At 38.5% G+C, this 23,263-nt stretch overlaps 1 protein-coding gene across 1 annotated transcript; it reads right to left on the reverse strand.

Moving 5' to 3' along the window:
• Nucleotides 1-2,209: 2,209 nt before the first annotated feature.
• GDAP1 (ganglioside induced differentiation associated protein 1) lies at nucleotides 2,210-9,038 on the reverse strand (the record flags this gene model as incomplete). The annotated part of the gene is made up of 6 exons (XM_079533854.1): nucleotides 2,210-2,592; nucleotides 4,823-4,937; nucleotides 5,390-5,484; nucleotides 6,752-6,925; nucleotides 8,124-8,316; nucleotides 8,967-9,038. The coding sequence occupies 6 exons, from the start codon at nucleotides 9,036-9,038 to the stop codon at nucleotides 2,210-2,212; spliced, it is 1,032 nt and encodes a 343-aa protein (XP_079389980.1).
• Nucleotides 9,039-23,263: the final 14,225 nt, after the last annotated feature.

Genomic DNA, 23,263 nt, shown 5'->3' on the forward strand with positions numbered 1-23,263 from the left:
GCTCACATTATCCATTTTACACTGAGATCATCAGCATCTTGTTTGTGAAAACTTCATGGTTTCCTGTACATCTCAGAGGCATGCATGCCCTGGAGGACCACTGACATCTGGTGGACAGTTCAGTCCTTCCCAACAATATCTGCAGATCCTGGGAAGCAATGAGCACTAGCTGACGTACAGCGATCAAGCTTGGGGAGAAGGAAAACTAAACAGCTTCATCAATAATTACCCCACAACTCAGCACAGAAGTGGAAATGTGTGTTCTTAACTAAAACTAACACATTTCAAAAAGAAAAAAAGGGAAAAAAAATAAAAACTATCCTACAGGGAGCTGTCATAAATATTGAACTTTACTGTGACTTGATCAGAGTGTATTTTACAGATGGCCTGCCATAAGAACATGCCAGGGAAGCATTAAGTTACAAGGTTTACCCTGTGTTTGTTAACTTGGTGGAACATTCAGAAAGAATACAGAAAACTTACTAAACAGCTATCAGAATTCTCAGCAATTACTCACTGCTTTCTCTCAGCAAAATGATTCAAAGTCTACCTTCAGGTAGATGGGCATTTCTTTCTGAAATGGGAGCTCAGTTCAAACATAATGGAAGTGTTAATACTTACTGAGCCATGGAAAGTATCGGTGTTTTTCTACACCTTCCCTACAAGACTGTAGCTTTGCAAAGAAATCTGCATCTATTCCCAAAACGACCTATATTTTTCACTTATCACCAATATGATAACTCTCTAAGTAAAAAGGTTGCTAAACCTTCAACATAGGTTATCCAACCAGACTATCTTAAATTGTTTTTACAGAATGCATTGTTGTACATACATTATCTAGTTGGCTGTGGAACACTGTGGGCAAACGTTTCATAGAGGCTCATGCAATTGCTAACATAGCTAAGTCACATGCAAAAAAATCCAGCCAGTGCTCAAAGTGGAAACAAGAGGGTGTATGTGGGACACTGAGATGGAGAAAAGTGCATCAAGCCACCACAAGAGCAAGATAGAAGGAGGAGATAGGAATGAAAGTAGGCCATTTGCACTGGGATAGTTTGGCGCGACTCAGCCAGGCCTTGTAGCTGAACTGGGTATCTGGCTGGAACAAAGGCTGCCCAAAAGACATTAAAAAGGCAAGTATCAAGTTTTGCACTCTCATCTGTGTATCAAGAGAAGTCCAGAATCTGCTGGCTGCTGATGCCTCTAAAGAATTTCACTCAAGTGGCCCACAAATCATGGATATTTATATGCTTTTCAGGTCTCTTCCTGCATTACTGAATGAATAACATACTTGGAGAAAAGTGGCTCTAGAAGGCTGCTTAATAATACATTCTTAAATATCCAACTGCAAATCAGTAGACATTCATCAGTACAGAGATATTCAACTCATACATGAAAGGCACGGAGCTTACATTCAAATCCTACTCTGAGCATTTAAACTAAGTACTATCTTCAGTATTTTAACAATGCTGGTTTCTGCACAGTAATGAATTTTACCCACAGTGAAAAGCTGTCACACTCCTGCAGCTATTAAATAAATATATTATAATCAGGTCAGCTACTAGGTAAAGGAGATAGAAACACTAACCACTTCTACAAAACTATCACAGCCTTTACATCTCCACGCCTGAAAAGAAAGTATCTTCCTTCCAGTACCTAAAAAAGGGAGCCTACAATCGGGGGCGGAGCCAACTCTTTGAAAGGGCAGATAACAGCAGGACAAGGGGAAATGGCTTTAAGTTGAAGGAGGGAAGATTTAGGTTGGATGTCAGAGGGAAGTTCTTTACTATGAGAGTGGTGAGGTGCTGGAACAGGCTGCCCAGAGAGGTTGTGGATGCCCCATCCCTGGAGGTGTTCAAGGCCAGATTGGATGGGACCCTGGGCAGCCTGGTCTGGTATTAAATGGGGAGGTTGGTGGCCCTGCCTACAGCAGGGAGGTTGGAGCTTGATGATCCTTGAGGTCCCTTCCAACCCAAGCAATTCTATGAGTATGATGATTCTTTCCCCTGTTGCCCTCCCCTCCCCCCCCCATATGTATTTTCTGCAAATATGTCAGCATTGTCAATCAAATTATACAACTGCAGGAGATGATTACTCTGAGAAAGTTCTAATTCACAAACATAACCTTTCTTACACCCTTATATTTTATTGGGTATAGTCTACTGGTGGAGTAGAGATGGTCTCCACTTACCACCAGGGGCAAACAAATCTAAGAATAATTTTGTCTGGTTCTAATTGATAACATCATGTTGGCAAATCTCTTCCGAAGACACACTAAAGCAAAATAAGCCATTCCTGCTAGCATGCCGACCATCAGGGTGGTGCCAAGAACTCTGGGTGCTCTCTTCTTGGCCACTCGAAATGCAGTTGGGAGAACTGCTGAGATTAATATATTGTTGACGTGTCCTAAAACTTTGTGAAATGCTTTTCTCTTCAGGACACGCTCATAATACGCTTCCAAGTTCGGCCGTTTTCCGTTTCCCCAGTTTCTTCTTGCTAATCCAAGAAATTTCAACCGATGTAATGTGACAGCAAGTGATACATCTGCCAAACTGAAGAATTCACCACATAGCCAAGGCTGACTTCCATCTTCTAATCAGAGATAAAACATAAAGAATTAAGAGCTGAAGAGGTACAAACACAAGTAGAAAACTGTCTAGGTTAGTTCAGTGCTACTTCAAAACGCTAGCAAACAACACTAACACTGCAGCTATACTAGGATCTGAACATTTTACCAACCCTCATTGATCACACCCTCTCTCCATTGTTCACACAATCACATAAAATCTTAGGTTCAGCAGCCTAGCCTGCATTTGTAAAGGAAGAAAGAACCACATTTCAGGTTCAGAAATTGAAACCCACAGCAAACGTTTATTTTTCTTGAGTTCATTTATCCAAACTGAAGTAACTTAAACAGGAGCAAAAAAGGAGAAAGGCTTCTGAGCTTTTGCTGAAAAGCTACTATTTGCCTTCAGAATTTATTATCTTGTCTGAAGTGAAATATCCCTATGGTAGTTCACTCAACAGCTTCTAGCTTGCTAAAGATTTTCAAGTCAAAAAGAAGCAAATTAGATGACTAACGTGTACCAAACACACCAGCTCCACAAGAAGAGAGTTTCTGCCACCTGTCCTTCTGTGCCTCCTAGACCCAAAACCATGTTGTCTACATCAAGATTTTTCAGAAATGATCATTACCCAAAAGCTGTGTAGTCAAAGCAAGGAGCAAAATCTTCCTGAGATGACTTAGCAGGCACTACTCTAACTACACTGATACGCAGATCATCGGAAGGGCATATCTGTACTGACTTATATAGGAAGCTTTTGAAACCTAGGATATGAAATCTAGCTGCCAGTGAGCACTCTGCTCTAATTTAGATCTCAGGACTATGCTATTCCCTCTCTATCTACAACTTTTTGCACTTTTTCCCACATAGAAGACACGCAAAAACACTGGCATGAATGTTCAGCAGCACCTCTACAGAAAAAGTGAAACTTTTGCAATATCCCTTTGAAGTTAATTGTCACCTGAGGAAAGCACCCCACAAAACAGGACACTTTTGGTCCACTTCAACCAGCTATACAGATCTGGAAGAATGGTCTCTAAGTCTTTCCTGTATTGTGGAAAGGCCGTCTGGGAGTTAACCCAGTGCATTAAGATGATAGAAAGGAAGACCAAATAAGGTAACCTGTGTAAAAGCAACTGTCTGCAGTGGCAGCACCAATGAGGGATCTAAGCAGTACTAAGAGAAGCAAATGCTCAGAGATCAGCCAGCAACTGATAAAAGCACTGTTCACAAGCTCCCAAAATGTCAATACCTCAGACAAAATTAAAATAGGCATTTAATAGTCATATGTTTTCTTAAATCCTACAAAGTCTGCCAATTTTCATAAGCTCATCAATGTCACACAAGTTGATTCACTGGAAAGCCTGTGTAGCACAGAAAGCAAAGAGCTGCTGGGAATGGTGACAGGCTGTTGGCTGAACAGATTTCTACCATCCTATGTGAGCTAAACCACTTTCTGCAACTCTTTCACTGTTGATTCAGTAGAAAAGTTAACCTAGATTTTCATCTGCTTTTTCAAATCTACTATCTTAATGATAACCCATAATTACTACAACAGCTATTTACAGAGCCAAGTGCACTATTACTGACCTGAGCAGATGCAGTTGATACTGACTGATGCTTCATGCAGATCCCAGTGAAGTCAGAGGAAGAAATTTTATTAGCATTGCTGGGAGTTGGACCAGAATGGACCAGTAAGAGGGCTACTCCCATTCAAACAAAACTCAACTTTCATTTAGACAGATGGCAGGTATACACTCTCAAGGTTTTCAAGAGAGCAGGCTTGTGCAATGATTAAAGCACTTATCTAAGTTGCTAATTCTGAACATGCTACAAATACCAGCACCCTATGTCCTTATAGTATTTAAATGAGACCTTACTTTTAAATAAAGTGTGTTTACCATTAAAGTCAAGAGCATTACAGTAAACTGAGTTCCACAACTACAACATCAAGAATAACATTCTGTAGTTACAGCTATTCTTGTTTTGTTTACAAGATACTGTAAAATTGTGCAACTAATTATACTCACGATATGCTGAAATGTGATCAGGCATTAAGATTTCCACTCACTAACAGCAGCAGTAAACTGAACAAGTATTTTAAACAGTATTAATCTGTTCCGTGAAGTCAGATCACTGTATGCTAAAAGTATCACTTTGGATGTATTTAAAACAGGCCCATAATGATGCTGTCAACCACTTTACTCAGTTACCCCAAACATAAGCATCAACAGGATTTAGCAACAATAATTCCTTACCCGGTGTTTCTTCATTTCGACGCTGCAATTCAGTTTCAACCTGATCCAAAACTTTCTCCAGTTCATCCAGTATTTTCTTTAGGTATTTTATATTATCATGATCCAGCAGTTTAGACTAAACATATATACATGTTAGTTTCTTAATGTATAGAGTTCACATTTCTATAAGATAAACTTCTACTTAAGATACTACAGTGCTTATTCATAAAATGTAGTTATTTTCTCCACATAACTTTTTGGGTACTCCTAACAATTCAGATAGCACAAGAAATTATATTAGAGATGTTAGATAGCACAGTTTGCCTCGTCCTGTATTGTGCTCAACATCCCAACACCAATGCTGATATCTACTTACCTATGAAGTCAGTGGAACCAGTCCAACACTTCAGCACACACTTGAAGCGTGTAGCTGATTTGGGGGATAGACTGCTTCACGCCTTGTAGGGTTAAACCACTGCATGACTATACTGGTAATGACAGGTGAAACAAATGTTTATATCATGACAGAAAAAATCTGACACTAACAAGCTGATAATAAAGGACTGGAACACAAAAAAGCTTTCTTACTTTAAGGCGCTTCTGTTTTGCTATGTAGGCATCTTGAAGGTCTGGATTTTCTTCTGCAAGCTTTTTCAACTCTGATTCTGTATTACTTATTTGACCTGATATTTAAAAAAAAAACACAGAAAACCAAAGGAATTACATTAGCTATCCAAATCCACTCCAATTCACAGGAATTTATTAGTAGTTTGTGTAAAAATACCACACAAAAAATTTGAGAAGTGGCACTTCAATTATGGTAGACGGTATCATTTTCTATATTACATATTCAGCATGGCAGTGATATCCAATGGCCTGGACTGGCTGCTAAAGTGAGCCTAAATGAGCACTATCTGTTTCAGTGTGATCCGATATGAAGTATAATTTGAAGCAAAAGGCACAGTTCACAGAAGATACAGGCCAAGTTTCTTGTAGAGAATGCTATAAGTCTGAAAGCAGTTCTGAAAAGTTAAACTGAAGTCATGTTCATTAATCAGCTGAACAAGGATTCCTCATGCAACTCTGTGGCTGAAGGGGACAGTGGAGCTCTTGAATATACATACAGTATTAAAATACAAATAAAGTATTAAACGTTAGCCTCTAATTGATACCAAAGGGAACACAATACAAAGTCTAGTTCTGGTGTCCAAATCCAGGAAGAGAAGAAAGGAAAAAAGAGCTGTGAGAACTGAAAGACTGTTTACTAAGAGTTTAAATTAAGCACATCTGAAAACTACTGGATTTGAAACCAGGTTCATGTGGAGAGGTTCTCTGATTTCTCTGATATATAGGGAAATGAGCTACATAGCCTGCAGTTATTTCCTCTGCTCCTTTAATACATTTTTCCATGGGAAAATGGTACGTGTAGAAAAGTCCTCCAGGTAAAATATTGACTTGAGGGAAATCAAGGAATATTTTACCATTGACTCTATCAGAACTCTACTTCATCCTTTATCCTGATTCTATATTGCTGTGTTATTTGCACACAGGGTTTAAACTGAGCTTTAATGATTTCCATTTGTCAGATGAACATAGGCTACTCCCATCCAGTTATGTTCCCTGGAAACTTCTCTACAAGCATGAAACAAGATCAGAAAATAAAATATTTACACCTGTCATAGCTGTCATTTTGTTTCATGCAGCATATTTTCCATAATTTGGAAGATTAATTCCATAGACATCTCAATAGCGACACTTCCTCATTTCCATTTTCAAATGCTAACAGGTTACAAAACAAATAAAAAGTATACGCACAAATTACTGAGCACTGAAATTAAAATCAGAAACATGTGCCCAATGTATTCTGCTTAAGACACACTAAAGACACAAGATGAACGTAATCCAACATCTTATTATATGATATGCCCTCAGATCTATAACAGTACGCACTACGGATTCTGCTTGTAGCATAGGCTGGAATCATGGAGTCCACAGTTAACTCAGGGTGCAGAATGCAGCCGTGCGTGTAGGCATCCATAGGCAAGGAGTCTAGAAGCTCTCTGTAGTGTTGCACCCTTGGGTAATACATGCTCCCTTCTTCCGGCATTAGTCTTGGCACTTCTGCTGCAATACAAAACAAAAGCTAAAAACAGAAGAACCATGTGACTGAGAAGAACAGTACTTCCAAAGTTACCTCAGTTAGTCCAGCTACCATGAATGACACAACCATTAAGAGCTTTTCCCCACTGTTACTCAATACCTTAGCAAAATGTACACATACATACTTTGGTCATTTGAATAATCCCATTCCAATGCAGCATTCTACAAAAGCTTTTACTTAAGAGGCCTTCAAACCAGCAAAGCTGATTCAGCACCTATGCAGTACTTCCAGGAACAGATTACAGTGGCACACAACCCTTTCTCACTCTGACAACAGAGGTTCAGATAAGTTACTACAACTGAAACCTTACTAAAGCCAAAGTGCTGTGAAAATTGAATACTGCCTTAGAGAAAACCAATTCATAGCATTATTGTAAGTACTCCTGCACACAACACCGAGTTTTATCCTGCCCTTAATCTATCCACGCTTTGCCCCCTCATGTGACCAAAATACCAGTGTAAACTGCCCATCATGTGAAGTTTTCTTCATGCCTTGGAAGTTACAGCAGAACCATCGAACCCCTGAAACACAAAAATGCTCCCTCTTTCAATCCAAAGAAAAGAAAGTTATTCGTTTTCTTCAAAATTGAGAAAGGCTATTTTCCAGTAACACAGATACAAACAATGTCAAAAGCAACCATATACAAGTATTTTCTTCCTACTTTTTACCCCTTTATTCCATTTTGTCTCCAAAAATGACATACTTGTTCTACTTCTGTTTTTATCCCTGCGATTATTCTGGAACTGACCCGCAATGTCCACTATTCTCTCTCTTGCAGAAAAGTAGGAGCTGTCTGACAATGGCAGTTCTGCAATTCTGTTGAATACAGCCTGTTCCGTGGCAGCCTCTGAGCAGAACTAGCACAGCACAGTGCTGTCATTTTTCTACTTTTCCATGCTACCAGAATGGGTAAGAAAGACAGCAGCATGTTCATTTACAGATCCTCATGAAGGTACTGGAAGATGGGACCAGACCACATTAAAGGACGGCATTTTGTCCCATACCACCCAGCACCAGCACAGCCCCTCTATTTGCAGGATTATAAAGATTTTGCCATAAAGAACAAAACAAACACGAATTGATACAGATCCAGCTCTGACACTGCTGCATGATACTTGTATATGTGAGAAAGACAATGGACTGAAACGCCTATAGGATTACCATCTCCAAACGTTGCTTCGAGATAATCAATGATCTGCGTTGCATCACAAATAATATTTTCCCCATGGATGAGGACGGGTACTTCTCCGGAAGCATTTAAGCGCATAAACCACGGCTCGTTGTGTTCACTCAGGGGCAGATTTACATCATGTTCTTCACACGTTAGCGCTTTCTCAGCGATGGCTAGGCGCACCTGGAAAAATACGACCAGATTTTGGAGAAAAGGAGGCTCTGGGGAGACCTCATTGCGACCTTCCAGTACTTGAAGGGAGTGTATAAACAGGAAGAGGAACGGCTGTTTACAAGGGTGGATTGTGATAGGACAAGGGGCAATAGTCTTAAACTGAGACAGGGGAGGTTTAGACATTAGGAGGAAGTTCTTCACACAGAGGGTGGTGACACACTGGAACAGGTTGCCCACAGAGGTTGTGGATGCCCCATCCCTGGAGGCATTCAAGGCCAGGCTGGATGTGATTCTGGGCAGCCTGGTCTGGTGGTTGGCAACACTGCACGTAGCAGGGGGTTGAAACTGGATGATCATTGTGGTCCTTTTCAACCCAAACCATTCCATGATTCTGTGATGTAGCAGATAGGGATGCAGCGTGCACAGTCCAGCTCCTCTCGGCAGGCCGGCTCCTGCTCTGCGTGCCAGGCCCCGCATTCTGCCCTGCTCATCCCCAGCGAGCTGCACGGACACCCCCTGCACACCCGCACCTCCGCGCCCTTCCACTCAGCCTGCAGGCCGCGCCCGTCGCGGAGCCGCCCTTCAGGCGAAGCGAGGCGGCTCGCCCCCGCCCTCCCCACCGCCGCGGCAGCCCCGAGCCCCCTCCCCGCCGCCCTCACCTTCTGCGAGGAGAAGGACTGCGTCCAGTGGTACAGCACCAGCGGCGCCGCCGCCCCGCCGGACCCCGCCATATCCGCCCGCAGCTCCGGGAGCCGGCGCGGCGCGGCGCGTTGTGAGGCGAGCGGCCTGCCTCAGCACAGCGTGGGGATGCTGCTGTCCGCAGCGGAACGAGGGGGCCGGCACAGGCCGACCCTGCCTACGGGGAAGCCGGCCGCAAAACCGGCTGCGACATTCCCTGGGATGGTGCGGGAAGACGGATGCGCAGGTGGAAAGGTCACATGGCCTCTCAAAAAAAAAAAAAACGGGGGGGGGGGGGGGGGAGTTGTTTGCTTTTCTTGAGCAGGGATTTTAATTGTGGATTTCAGGGATGTCAGCATCATGCTGTCAGGGGAAAGAGAGAAAAAGAGAAAACAAAACAAAACAATATGTTACCAGAGGTCAGATCCTGAGTATAACTCCAGGGGTAAACTGCTCCATTGCCAAATGCCCCTCATTTACATTCACAGAAATAAAAATATAAATGTAAAATAATACACGTTGCTTTTGCCTCCAGCTATCCTGTCAATCTCAAGAGAGAAGGCTGCTCCATTTTGGTGGGTTTTTTTTAGACTAAGTCTAAAAAAATTGAACTATTCTGCAGTGAGGGGGAAGGGGTTGTATGTGAAGTCTTGGGGAGCATTCAATGAAAAAAAACCCAAACAGCTTCCATCATCAGAAAGTGCCCCACCATGCACAGTGTGGAGATGCAGTCACCAATTGCACCTCAGGGAGGAGGCCCAGCTACACAGGCAAAGTGTGCTCGCTTTCTTTCTGGCTGCCATCAGCCCATGGGCCCCCTGACATGAGCCATTTCTGTGCACCAGGGGATGACTGAATGAGCAGTGCGGTGAAGGTTACACCCCAACACTGAGTACAGCCGGGGCCTGGGGGCCCCTCACACCAACTGTTCCTGTATGCCAAGTGATGGCCTGCCTGTGCAGTGTGTTTCAGAACTGCATCCCAACACCGAGTACCTTCAGTTCTGGGGGAAAATTTGACTAATGTCAAGCAAAGAAATGAATTTAAATCCACTGAAAGAGGCAACAGCTCTTATAAGTCAAAAGGGATTAAAACACAAAGGTTTAGAAGCCTACATTTGAAGAAAGTGAGGCCTATGATTAAGGTTACTACATCAGCCGCACGCAAGTAGACTGCAATCAAGTACAAATTATGACATTTGACAAATTGTTTTCTTAATTAACATTATAACACTAGTAATATGACTGTAATAGATGACATGTCCTTGTATGTATCAAAATCCCCCACCATAAAAAGCTTAGTTTAGTAAGTACTGAATCTCTTTAATTGAACATATTACATGTATTTAAATGATTTTAAATACGTGTATTCAAATTTACATTTCCAAATAAATAGTATTTAAAACAAAATGAATTCATAAGGAACTATGTAAAAACAAATAGTAGTGATGTTTTTGTTTTATTCATAAAGTATTTCTCACTGGGTTCTCACACCCTAACATTTTAAACCTATAGGCAGTTTGTATTTCACAACCAACACCAACATGGGGATCTGTAATGTTCCCATTGAACACTGTCTGTATTTCTGATGATGTAAGGCCTCTCTTAGAATTAGAACACTTCTATATCTTTTTTTTTTTGCTGGAGAATCCAAGAAGAAAAAAAATGTTTTTATTGCTTGGGCATTTTTGAGAAAGAATCCGAAAACACTAAAACGTTGACGTCAGAGGTATATCTGTGTTTTAACACAGTAAGGAAGAAAGGAACAGGGAAAGCAGTATTTCCTACTTCTGACCTGTCCTGTAACAGACCACCTGTGATCATATTCAGGTATTTCTTGTTCCTCAAATCTACTCATCAGTATTGCTACAAAACACTGCCAGGTTATTCATACAGAATGAAGCCTTCAGCTGAGGAACCAGGAGGCCCAGCAGTGCTGGTGAAGGCAGTATCAGAGCGGAGTTATGCCACGGGCTGCTGGCAGACAGCAGGCGCTCACCCCGCGGCCAGGAGGCAGGGCTCTCACCTCCCCGCAGCTTTGCACGAAGCTGTTAGCAGAACCGACCACACGAGGCCTCCCTTGTCTACGAATAGGAGGCAAAGCAACTTCTCCCTGACAAGATGCTGAGGAAGAGATGCAGCCGATTCCGTTCACTTCTGAATTAACTCCTGTCTACGCACGTATGTTTTCTCCCAAACCCTCTGCCTCCTGATACGTGAAGAAAACCAAGCAGAAGTGCCAGATTATGAAAAAGCTCTAAGTATCCTGGAAAAAAAAAACCGAAAAAAAAAAACCTTAGTCCAAATTATTTGTATAGACCTCCAAATATGTACAGAATTGAAAGGAAAGTTAAGTGAAGGTACTTTTTAATGAGTAAATATGATGAATACAAAAGGAGCACAAAGGACAACTCTGAACTGCAAGTCCAATTGGCATCTTGGTGCTCTGCCATTGAAAGCAGGCTGTTAACGTCATCTGACAAATGGGTTTTCTTACCATACTGATAATTGTGCTCTCTTTCTCTATATGTCCTCCCCTGGGACTTTTTTAGTATTTTGTATCTATATATGCATATATATAAAATATGTATATATAATATTTATATGTACACACACCTCTGTAATGTTTTTTGTGCCCATATTTGTTCATGGTGAAAATAACATTTACAGATATTACCAATAGATAAACAGTATCAAAATCAAATTGCTACATAATAAGCAGATGTATAAATTAGGTCAAGATTTCTTCCATACTTCAGCACTCCCTCATATTGTCAGGAAACAATTAGGCCAGATGTGCCTTTGAAGTGAGCTACAAGTAAAAAATGATCAGTTCTTTCCATATATACAAAATTTAATTTGATTAGTCTGAAGGAAAAAAAATTCTCTTGCTTTTTCTCTATGCAGAGCTATTATATGTGAAAAGCAGCTGAAATCTACATATCCATTGTCAATGGAATCTCGGACTCAGTTCCAGGTGCAGAACTGGCAAGGGGGACAATGGTGCAGGAGTTAATATCAGTTTGGAGAATAAAACAAGATTCTATTCTGGACCTTCTGTCATCAGTATTTATTGGCTAAATCCCAGTTGCAGACTCTGCATTACTGGCGATGACGTGAGTCAGAAAGAGCATAGCACTGAATTCAGATACACAGGTGAGATTTAATATTGACACAAGAACTGTCATTACAAATTTAATATGACTGATGACTGACTTTTATGTGACTTCTAATATGACTGATGAATTAGACATGCAACTATTTAGAAACAGTGAGAACACAGAGCAAAGATAAATCTTGACAGCCACAGTTCAAATGTCCATGCCCTAATGTAAGTGTGTGTAAAAGGGATGAGTTATATGTGTGTAGGAATGATGCCAGCCTAAATAATTCTTGACAGTTGATGCATATTCTTAAGAAGTATTACTGAGTTGCAATTTTACATCCAACAAATCCAGCGATCAAATTTATTCACTCATTTTCAAAGTTATTTGCTACACCATACGAAGTTTTCTTCAGGGATTTCACAACATTCTGATGAATTTTTCCCTAAATACTACAGTGCATCATGTTCTGTGCAGAAGGAATTTCAGAAAACCACATTTCAGAAATACTGCTTAATAATTATTTTTTTAAATAAAATTATCTTTTGTAATTGTACAAAAAGCATAGTACAAAATAATTAGTAGTAATGATGGCATACATTTCTAGTCCTTGAGACATAATAAAAATTGCTATTGTACTGATGCTGTATTAACTTCAACAGTCTTAACAATTTGAATAAATTTCTTTCCTGAAATTTCAGTTTTTTAAATCAAGCACAGAAATACATTTATTATGTTTATATGAAGGAAAAAATGGCAATTTTTTTAGGAATAACACTTGAAATCTTGCTATTACCATTACAGCTGTATCCAATCTTTAATTTTTCAAGCTTTTGTACTCACCATACCTTCAAATTATAAAATCTAACATATCAGTCACATTCAAATAATAAACATATTTATGCATACTTGTCTGTGCTTGTTGTCTCTCTCACATGTAATATGTTGGCCAAGGATCTTGATTGTTACTGAGCTATTAGGAACAGTTCTGTAGATCAGTCTCACTGAATGAAGCATTGAATCCACTCCTGAATGGCCGGGAGTGGAAAGGACCTGAAGATCATCTAATTCCAATCCCCCTGCCATGGGCAGGGTAGCTTCACATGCTCAGCTTTCCTTGCATCAACTTAAATGTGATTACTTGCATTAGCAAAAGCTCTATTTAAAAATTCTCCTGTGCACTCTACCTTTGTTTGTAGCATCCAGGTGTTGATTTATATTCTGCTGTTAATCTAGCAGTGATGACAGTTTGTTGAGCAAAGATTGCCATCATGATGGAACAGCACTACCAAGCACACTAAGTTTTGGCTGCCTGAAAATAAAAAAAAATCACATACTAACACAGTACAAACTATTAATGAAAAAATTAATATCTTAGAGCTATTGCCTAGAGCCAAAACCAGAACATTGCATTTGAACTAGTGAAATAGATTATCTAGATGATGAAACAAGGACCACCAAAGTGATTTATAATGATTTCAGTGGGTCTTAAGCCAGTTCAAATTCTAACACAGTCACACTGTAACTAGGATGACAATCAAAAACAGCCTTGAAGATTTGAGGGCTCTGGAACAAGCTCCAAGTTTCAGAATCTTCAAAGATCTCTACAAACATGTAATTACATGTTTTATTGAAAATATGGTCAAAACTGTCAGTTTACCTTATAGAATGAGCTTAAGCAAAACATTTGATCTTTTTCAACCAACTCTTCACAAAAATATTTTTAAAGCACTTGAAAGGGTTATCTTGAACATCCAAACATTAGATTGAGAAATAGAAAAACAGCTGCCAATAAGGAAGAGCCATTCCTCATAACATCATTAATCACTAAAACAACACAAAAATACCATTAAACATTTCCTTTAAATAAGGAAATTTTTATTTCTTCACCCTTAATTCTTGCAGTTCCTTCATTACCTTTGAGCAAGCCTGGACTGAAAAATATACAGTAACAGGCAAAATATTTCTGTTGGCAGCCTTGAAACTGCACTTCAGGAGATTTCAGACATCCCTGATAGATGAAAAATTGCTTTTAAAAGCTTAGGATACCCTCTGCTCTGTGGCACACTACACTAAAGCAGAAACAAGGACAGAGGCTGTTCTGCTCTAGGCCAGAGCCTCCCTGCGTCATCCACCCAGCAGGAAAACCACAGGGGCTGGCAGGGCAAGGCCGTTCAGAATTTCTCCTCTAGGGACAGGAGCCATAAACACGGACAGAATATTTTGCCTTCCAGAGCAACACTTTGACTCTATTCCAAAATCACATAAATTATGCACCAGCATTGCAGTGTCTTTTCACAATTGTGGTACAACATAGACAACAGGGAAACTTTAATGGTTAGCTCTGATATTATATACTTACTATATGTTCTTCATTTTGAAAAGAAATTTTCATTATGTTCCACTTCTTACTGCATCTGTATCAACCAACCAGAATCTTTATTCCTGATATTTCCCAGTGGAGGGCCCTGTGCATGCATGACTTACAGTAGTACCAACCCTCATTTCTATGCCTGACAAAGGGAGACTCACAGTTTCTGTTACACAACCTCCATTCTCTTCAGTCAGACAGCAGAATCCTACTTCATTAGGCCTTTAGATTTAGATTTCTTCTCCGCTTTTTTCTTCGAACTAACAAAACTGCTGTTCCATATTTGATTGATAATTTTTGAGGTTTTCAGCCCCTTTACAAAGTGCTGATGAAAAAGCACAAAAGAAGTGGATTATTAGCTGATACAATTTAGTAAACCTTTAATTTGAGTCTTGATCCAAAGAGATTCCGCTATAATTTAAATTATCCTTTTAGTCTGTGGATGAGTCTCATTCCTTAAACATCTACGAGGGCAGTAATCAAGTATATTTTAGGTGTACTGAATAGCAAGAAATGGGCAAATGTGTTGTGGACAAAGGTATTTTGTGGCACCCGGGTATTTCCAGTGACTTATGCCTTATGCCCACTGTGAGTAATAATTATTTAAGAAATTTGTATTCTTTGACTTGTTTGTTAAAAACTATCTATGCCACTTCAAACCTCAAATTGTTGATGTGTCTGAAGTAAAAGAGAAGAACATAAACTGTGGCTGGACCAATTCATTATCAAAAAGCACACCCACAATATTCACCTACCTCCTCTTGTAAGCAAGACCCTCATTTGTGAAAGTATAAATAGGACAAGATACACTTATGGGCAGCAATAGATCTGGGCACTGAATTGCTGCCTGTGTTCTTTTGGCACTGACTGAAATACACTGGCATGATTTTCTCTTAACTGCATAACGTCACTCGCGAATAGAGAACAAATACTGGAGCCACTGCTCTGAAAACACACTCCTTTCGTTGTATTGATCTCAATGAGATTTTCATAAGAAAAACAGATGTAGTGTACTACTGCCAGCTTACAGAATGTTTTAAAATGTAATCTGACAAAAAAAGAAGAAAAAAACCAACCAAAACTAGGCTATATAGAGAAAGGGGTGAATTTAAATCCCGTGTGTGTAACTGATACAAATAAAAGCATGAAGTTGTCTCCGTGCCCTATGCAAGTGCAGAGAAGCAAGTGCAGCAGGTGATGGTATGTGTCTGAAATAACAAACCCTTTCCACTAACAGCCCAGCTAATATACAGGGTGGGCAGGCAAAGCCCAAACTGAGAAGCCGAAACTAGCTTTTCAAATTTTAGACAGATGCATTTGTTTAGGGGGGAGGGAGGGAGGAAGGAAATGTACCATACCTCAATTTAATTCTTACCATGTCTATTTTACAGTCCTCATAGTAAAACACAACCATAAAAAGATATAGAATTTGTATTAATAGAAGAATCAATAGGAATAGAGCTTAGGGACAAGAAAATAAGAATGTCTTTTCGATCCTGATGAGATAGTCTGTGTTTTGAAGATGATTAGACTTCAATAATTTAAAAATGTCCTTAACATTTTAGATAGGCTGCTGTCAAACACCTTGAAAGCTCTAATACTTTAATATATTAAGCACAAAGTGAGAAATAACTGAATTAAATAGGAGTGCGGAAAAAAACTTTTTATTCTCAGCCCCTCTGATTTCACTTTAGAGTACATTTTAATTCCAATTTTGACATTTTATATGACATAAGACAAAGAACTATTTTTTAGTCGACCTTTCCTCCTTTACAAAAGCATTTCAGTGCTTCTAAGTCACTTGAAAACACAATCAAGTTAACGTGTAACAAGAAGAGGCTCATATCTTGGAGCAGTGTTTCATACTCTGATTAAATCTGTAATCCCGTTAAGTCACGTTTTGTTTGAACTCTGGCTTGTGATACCATTTTCTCCCATTTTCTTGATAGCTCATTGCTGGAAGAAGATCCCTCCTAATTTCAGCTTCATTTGTAATGTTTCATTGAAGGCCTTGAAAGTCTGGTAACCAGCAGACTTGTTGGGTGCTACAAATGTGATCTGAGTCTATCTCAGGTGAAGAACAGCATGACCATATTTATTGCTGATGCTATTCTTGGGTACCTATGACGTTCTCCCATCTGGCTGAGCAATGTTCGCTCGTTCATCTTTCAACACTCACTCCAAGCATGACAGGATGAAATAAAACAAAATTTACTGGTAGCAAGCTTACTTGTATATAGAAGACATACGTTAACAACTTCATTATACACACACACATGCTTGTTTCAATAATGGTGTTAAATATTTTGTGGTCTAAGTAGAATTAGACCTTGAAGTTACATTAAAAAACAAACAAACAAACAAACAAATATAAAGAAAATACTATGTGAGATAATTCAGATTAGTTTAGAGGCAGAAGCCCATGTGTCACCACAAATTAAAACTTAACTTAGTTGGTAGGAACTACAGATTATTATCGTATGATATAAGGCTACTCAATTGTACCCGAGATCCACTGAGCTTTTTTACCAAGGTCTGCTGGGGAGGCATAATACAATAGCTCCAGCTCTGTTCAGTGTCTCAAAATGTGGGCAGCAGATGTGTCTCCCAAAGAAGTGAAAAGAAAGAAAAAAAATACATTCCTGGAAGTATGTAGGATCATCTCTTCCAATTTGAGGCAAGCAGATTTTAGACACACAAATGTAAATACCACTGTAGCCATAGAAAGAGAGAAGCACTTCCCATGACTAATTAAACCCAGCCAAGCTTAAGATCTACACTACAGTTTGCAATAGGCTGGGGAAAACAGAACAACAAAACAACATGCAGAACTTTAGATTGAAGTCACATAAACATTTTTCACAATTGAATGTTATTATTCTGCCAGTGATCATATAATTAAACAAACTAACAATCTAGAAACTTACCAGGAAGGATTACAGTATTTCTTCTTTTAAAACCTATCCAAATGTATTTTCAGTACCAAAACTGGAGGATTGCAGATTTATGTAGTGCTTAATTCATTCACTTTACAGAGACTAAAATTTTGTGTAGGAAATATCTGATGTCAAGGATTTTGAAAAATAGCTAACATTTTCAAAAATCCTTGGGATCAATTTTCCATATATTCTGACCAACCAGCTGTTTAAAATGAGTTCTCATTAAAAGTTGCATTGTTTAGTCAAAAAAAAGTGCAGTCTCAAATGAAAACAAATGAAAAATCATATCCCTGCATATATGAAAACAAAACTGCAGCTTCTAACCCTGGCACGCTTTATCTCAGAACCCTTCTCCTCCAGCTTTTTTTTTTTAGTCGTCATGGCAGACCCAATATAAGCAAAATCACAGTATCATTAAATGTGGATGAATTAACAAAAGTCTTGCAGTGTTGCATAATATGAAGCAAGTGAATTTCAAAATTGATTTTAGTTCTCAAATCAGTGATACTTTGGCCTCTTTATCATATTTTTTCTCTTATATCTAAATCAGTGATAAAAAAATCGTACTTACCTAAGTTTCAAATAATGGCTTCTTTTTCATTAACATCTTATTGCAGCAAGAGCATAAACTTTTACACAACAGGACTTTATTTTCTGTGATTACTTCAGGATGATGCTTTGATAAAGAACGTAAGGAAACCTGTTTTAGATTCCATACTTAACATGAGATTGTTTTCTAAAAAAAAAAACAAAAAAAACCCCAAGCAATGTAGTTCAAAATTAAGGTTAAAAATCCTCCCAAACATACAGTTCATCTTTAGAGAAGGAATAACACAAGGAGCAATGTGCCCAATTAATACTTGCCAGAAGCAGATATACATAACCTATTCATAAGGAGAGCCGCAAACATGATTTCAGGTAACTTCCTAACTACTGTACTGCATCTAGAACATAGTGAGAACTGTCTGATATTCTGCTTTGATAGTTATGTCTTTCAAAGAATTTAATCTTTAAAGTGAAATTTCACATGACAAATAGAAAACCATTTTGCAGCAATGCAATACTATATTAAAAGTATTTGCTAAGAATTATGTTTTTTAAGACAAAAATTGGGCTACACTAGTGGGCTACACATGGAGCTCCATGTACACATGGAGAAGAGGTGTCTTCATCACACAAAGTCAGCACGATATTACATTATAATTATTGGAATGTGAAAAAGCCAACAGAATGAAAACAAACAAAGAATAAACAAAATTTCATGCCATTCATTTGGGAGTTTTGATTCATTTGTTAAGCTGATTACAATACTGTAGCCATTGCAGTATTTTTGTCCATGTAAAATAAAACATCAAAACATTTAAGTGTCCAATTTGCATGTTGTGAGAACAATGCTTTTTCCCCCAGAAAAAAAATGTTCATCAATAATAAAAATAAATACGTAACTAAGAAGCATTTATAAAGTTGGGCATAACACACTTCTCTTTGTCTTCCACTGTGTTATCAAAAATTTGCAGAGTAAGCTATATTATCCTCACCAACATTTAATCAGATTGAGGGAGTGGCTTTCTACTAGAAGTACTTGCATCATAGCTGCCTAGCCCTGTGGAACCCTAGGAATACTAAAATCCAATTATTTTATTGAGGACTTTGTTAATTGAAACAAATCTTAAAATAGACTGTATAGTGCACAGAAATATCCATATGATATTAAATATGAAAGAGCAAAAAAGTTCAGCTTTTGCCTTGCTTGCAGCACTAATGACGTGTTTTCTCCATCATCTCAAAAAAAAACAAGGTTTTTACCCATAACTCATTACTAGAATAACAGTGATTTTCAGTCCATTTCATAGATGGATTCACTCAAAAGAAAAAGTATTTTATGTTAAATTAATCAACTACCAAATGCATCAGAAGCACTAACCCAAGTTCACTGGTAAAAGCAATAGCTGTTTTGTTCTGCTCTAGCCCGGTGTAATCCAGGCTTCAAGGCCAGGGACATAAAAATGTATTTTAACAATGTTTTAAAATTAACTTCACATTTTAAAATTAGAAATATCATAGCTGTTGCTATTTTAACATCAACTCACTACTTTTAAGGAAAGAAAAAAGCAAGATATTTTAATTTTTCTAAGAAGAAATAGCAAAGAAATTCGGAGGACACATCTCATGTGTCCATGCTAAGACAGTTAAGAATGAATGCAGGCAGCCACACAATATCACCAAACCGGTCACTAACCACACTATGAGACAGAACCAAGGCAGACCATAAGAACCTCTGAGGACCAAGGAGCAGATGGAGAGCAGTAATCTCCAATTAAAGTAAGGACAGATGCTTTCTTGAGATGCATTGGCCACTGCACACATCATCAGGAAAGTGTTGGTTTCCTTAACCACAGAGACATGTTGCAGAAATAGAAACTACAGAGCAGGTACTGTCTACTTAATGAAGAACTTTTTATCTTTTTTTTTTTTTTTTTTTTAAACCAAAACTTCTGTGAATATCTGTAATCACTAGTTATGAAATCGCTGATTGATGAATGGGGATTTTGAAGAATGAATAGGTGGCCTAAAATGTGGCAAGCAGCCTAGATCTTTGGGAAGACAGCAGAGGCCCTCAATAGAAGTATTCAGGACCATCATGGCATGGAAAGTGCTGAGTGGAGCTGCTGAGCTTCTTTTTTCCATGGCACTAAAGCTATGCGTCTGAAAATGATCTCACTCATTAGCTAACTTAAATTATCTGAAGATTTGAGATCTTGAAGATGCTGCTTTCCTATAGTTTAAAACAAAACAAAATGCATCCAGGGAGATGGATGTTTTGCACATCTCTAAGAAAACAGGAAGCAATCCCAATTTTTATCTGACACGAGAGCTAACACAAATGGTCCAAAATAGGAAAAGCTTCTGTCAGGCCTTGGAATATCTACAGGACTCGAGAGCTTTGGGTGCTGCTGTCCATACTCCAAAGCACAGAACAGGGAAAACAGGATTTTAACAACTGATGGCTCACTAGAAAGGTACAACTACAGTGAAACTACAGCACAACTACAGTAGAATGTTCTGGGGAAAACTTTTTTACCCAGTAGATGAGTGAGTACATCAAATCTGGCATATCCTTTCCTTTTAATCAGTGCTGTAAACTGACTGAGAAAGCAGCACTAGCAGCAACTTGGCTGAACGATCATAGAACAAATAATATTTGTAACTCCTAGGGAAAAAAAAAAAAAAAAAAAAAAAAGGAGAATAGAATTAAAAACACAAGCTGGTTGTTCTTCTGTATTCTTTCAGATGCGTTAGGGTGATTGTTTGTATAGATGATCTGCAAACAGTATAATAAAGTGATTCAGCTTTAAGAATGAAATAAAAATAAATCTTTTTGCTGGATTATTTTTAAGCTGGATTGGTTCCCTGATCCACATCATAGCTCACTGAAGAAACAGTTGTGCTGGCATGCGCAAGCTGGAGGGCTTGGGGGCATGAAAATATACCAAGCCAGCATCAGCCAAGACCGTTGTGTTAAAATCACAAACTTAGATTTTCTCTCTACTGGATTTTATTTGATTATAAATTCCAGAAAGGGTGATCTATTTTCATAAAGAAATAATATGAAGGGTGTAAACACACACAGTTCATCCCAATGTGAAGGGAAAAACAGTATCACAAGACAAACTTGACTAAATTGAGAGATCTTCAATGATCCTGAAACACTAGAAGGAAGTATACGCAAGTAGAAAGTAGGTCAAATTACTAAAGGAAGAATATTAGAGAACAGTGCAAGTACGCAGAGACAAAATCAGAAAGGCCAACTTGCAGAATGAGGTAAGGCTGATAAGGGGCAGGCGGAAGCCAATCAGGGAAGAGGAGGAGGAGGAGGAGGACGAAGAGGAGGAAGAGGAAGAGACTGAGGGACAAAGCTGTCCTGAGAGAGGAAAGCTTTCTGATGTGACACAGAGATAAACTGAAGTGCTAAAAGTGTTTTCACTTCAGCCTCCATTATAAGGGATGTTATCTATTTCAACCTAGGCAAAGCTCCTGACATTCATTAAAGATGATCTGAATAAAACTGCGGCAGGAGAGTACATGTTGTTTACAGTCACTAAGTAATAGTTATTAATTATTGAGGCCTGAGGGATGTATCAAATACTAAATCTGAGCCAAATCCTTTAACATTCAATACTTTAATAACTTTTATTATTAAAAATACATAACTGGAGAAAGTCCAGAGAACAGTAACAGTGACATTCTAGGAGGAAAGAAACAAAAGCTACAGACTACTTGACTACTTTGAAGAAAATTACTCAAGCAAGATGTGACGAGCAGCCTTCAAACATTCGTGAATTTGCTGCAAAGAGCAAAGCAATTAACTGTTTTTATTATCCCTGAAAAAGCAATAGACAGAAATCCAGCAGTGGATTGCTAGTGACAGAACTGATTTTGTAGATTTCTTCCTGCTGCCTCATTTTCTGGGTGGTATCTCAGGGTATAGCACTTTTCATCAAATCAAGAATTATAAATCAAACAGATCTGAAGGATTGATTTATTTATTTTTTTTTAAGTATAGAGTAACTAGAGCAATGCATTCTTATTTCTGTTCTGTAGACATTAAAAACAAACAGACAGATCGTGTTGACAGGAGCCAGAACCAATATTTCATTATTTTCCTATAATTTCAGAGGTAATGATAATATTTGCATGCCATATTTATAAAATCACCTACTATCTTCACACATTAAATAAAAAAAAAAATTATCATTGCAATATTGCAATACACTGTATGTTATTTGTATGGAGTGTTCTATTACTGTTAAAATCACTTGAGAAACAAAGATGATTAATATAAATGCTGCATTTCCTTTCTTAAAAATAAACCTCATTTTTATTTCAAATCTACATCAGTTCCTGTTCAGAGCAATGCTGAAAATAAATGTCTGTGTACAAAACATAGCCATCTTGTCTTCAAGTTATAAAAGGATTTGGTATCTTTGTTTTATAAGCTTCATCGTTAATTTTGCAAAGAAAATAATAAGTTCATATTCAGTGAGTAAGCGTAGCATCTATGGAATTAAATACTCTACTTTACTGGCTAGGTTGCAGCTGCAAGCTAGAACCAAGGCTTATCAATGCAGCTAGGGGGGTAGCTTTGTAATGCAATATTTCCTAAATAGGACAGCAATTTCTCACTTCTTTTTGGATAAAAAAAATCCTGTAGCATTATTATGCCACTATTCACAGTAACATACTCAATTTCACAGTTTGCTGAAAAAAGTGGTATGTTTCAATTAACAATTTATGTTAAAGTTATACAGAACTATATTTATAATTGTTCATTTAGACTGCAGGCGCACACACACACACACACAAATCAGCACAAATGTTGTGGTTGCTCATATGGATGCCTTTTGAATTCCTACCTTGCAGCTTCTCTACCACCTCTGCTTCTTTCTGCCTCTCCTCCTGTTGTGGACTCACCCCATATAACGTGTATAGCTCATCAGTTCAGCATCCTGCTTCTGTTCTGCAAAGCACTTAAGAACATTCTTCAGAGCTTTGCTTTATTTGAGAGCAGATATTTTACAGATGTTTAATTTAAAGCTCATGTGCAGTACCACTGAAGCAAATGGGATTACTAAAGTACTTAAAGTAATTCCCTGCTGAATCAGGCTTTTAAGAGTAAGAATAAATGTGCCTAATTTTTATTCATGCATTAGATTGCTATCAGACTAATAGTTTAAACTCAGCAGTTTTGTATCTAGTTAATATTAAATTGCTAGAGTTTAATATCTTCACCTGTTGCATCTACCATCCCTGCATCAAGGACATTTCTAAATACAACCCTGCAGCACAGGTTTTGCATATATACAG

The sequence above is a fragment of the Tetrao urogallus genome, assembly GCF_951394365.1.
Source record: "Tetrao urogallus genome assembly, chromosome: 3".
Lineage (NCBI taxonomy): Eukaryota > Metazoa > Chordata > Aves > Galliformes > Phasianidae > Tetrao > Tetrao urogallus.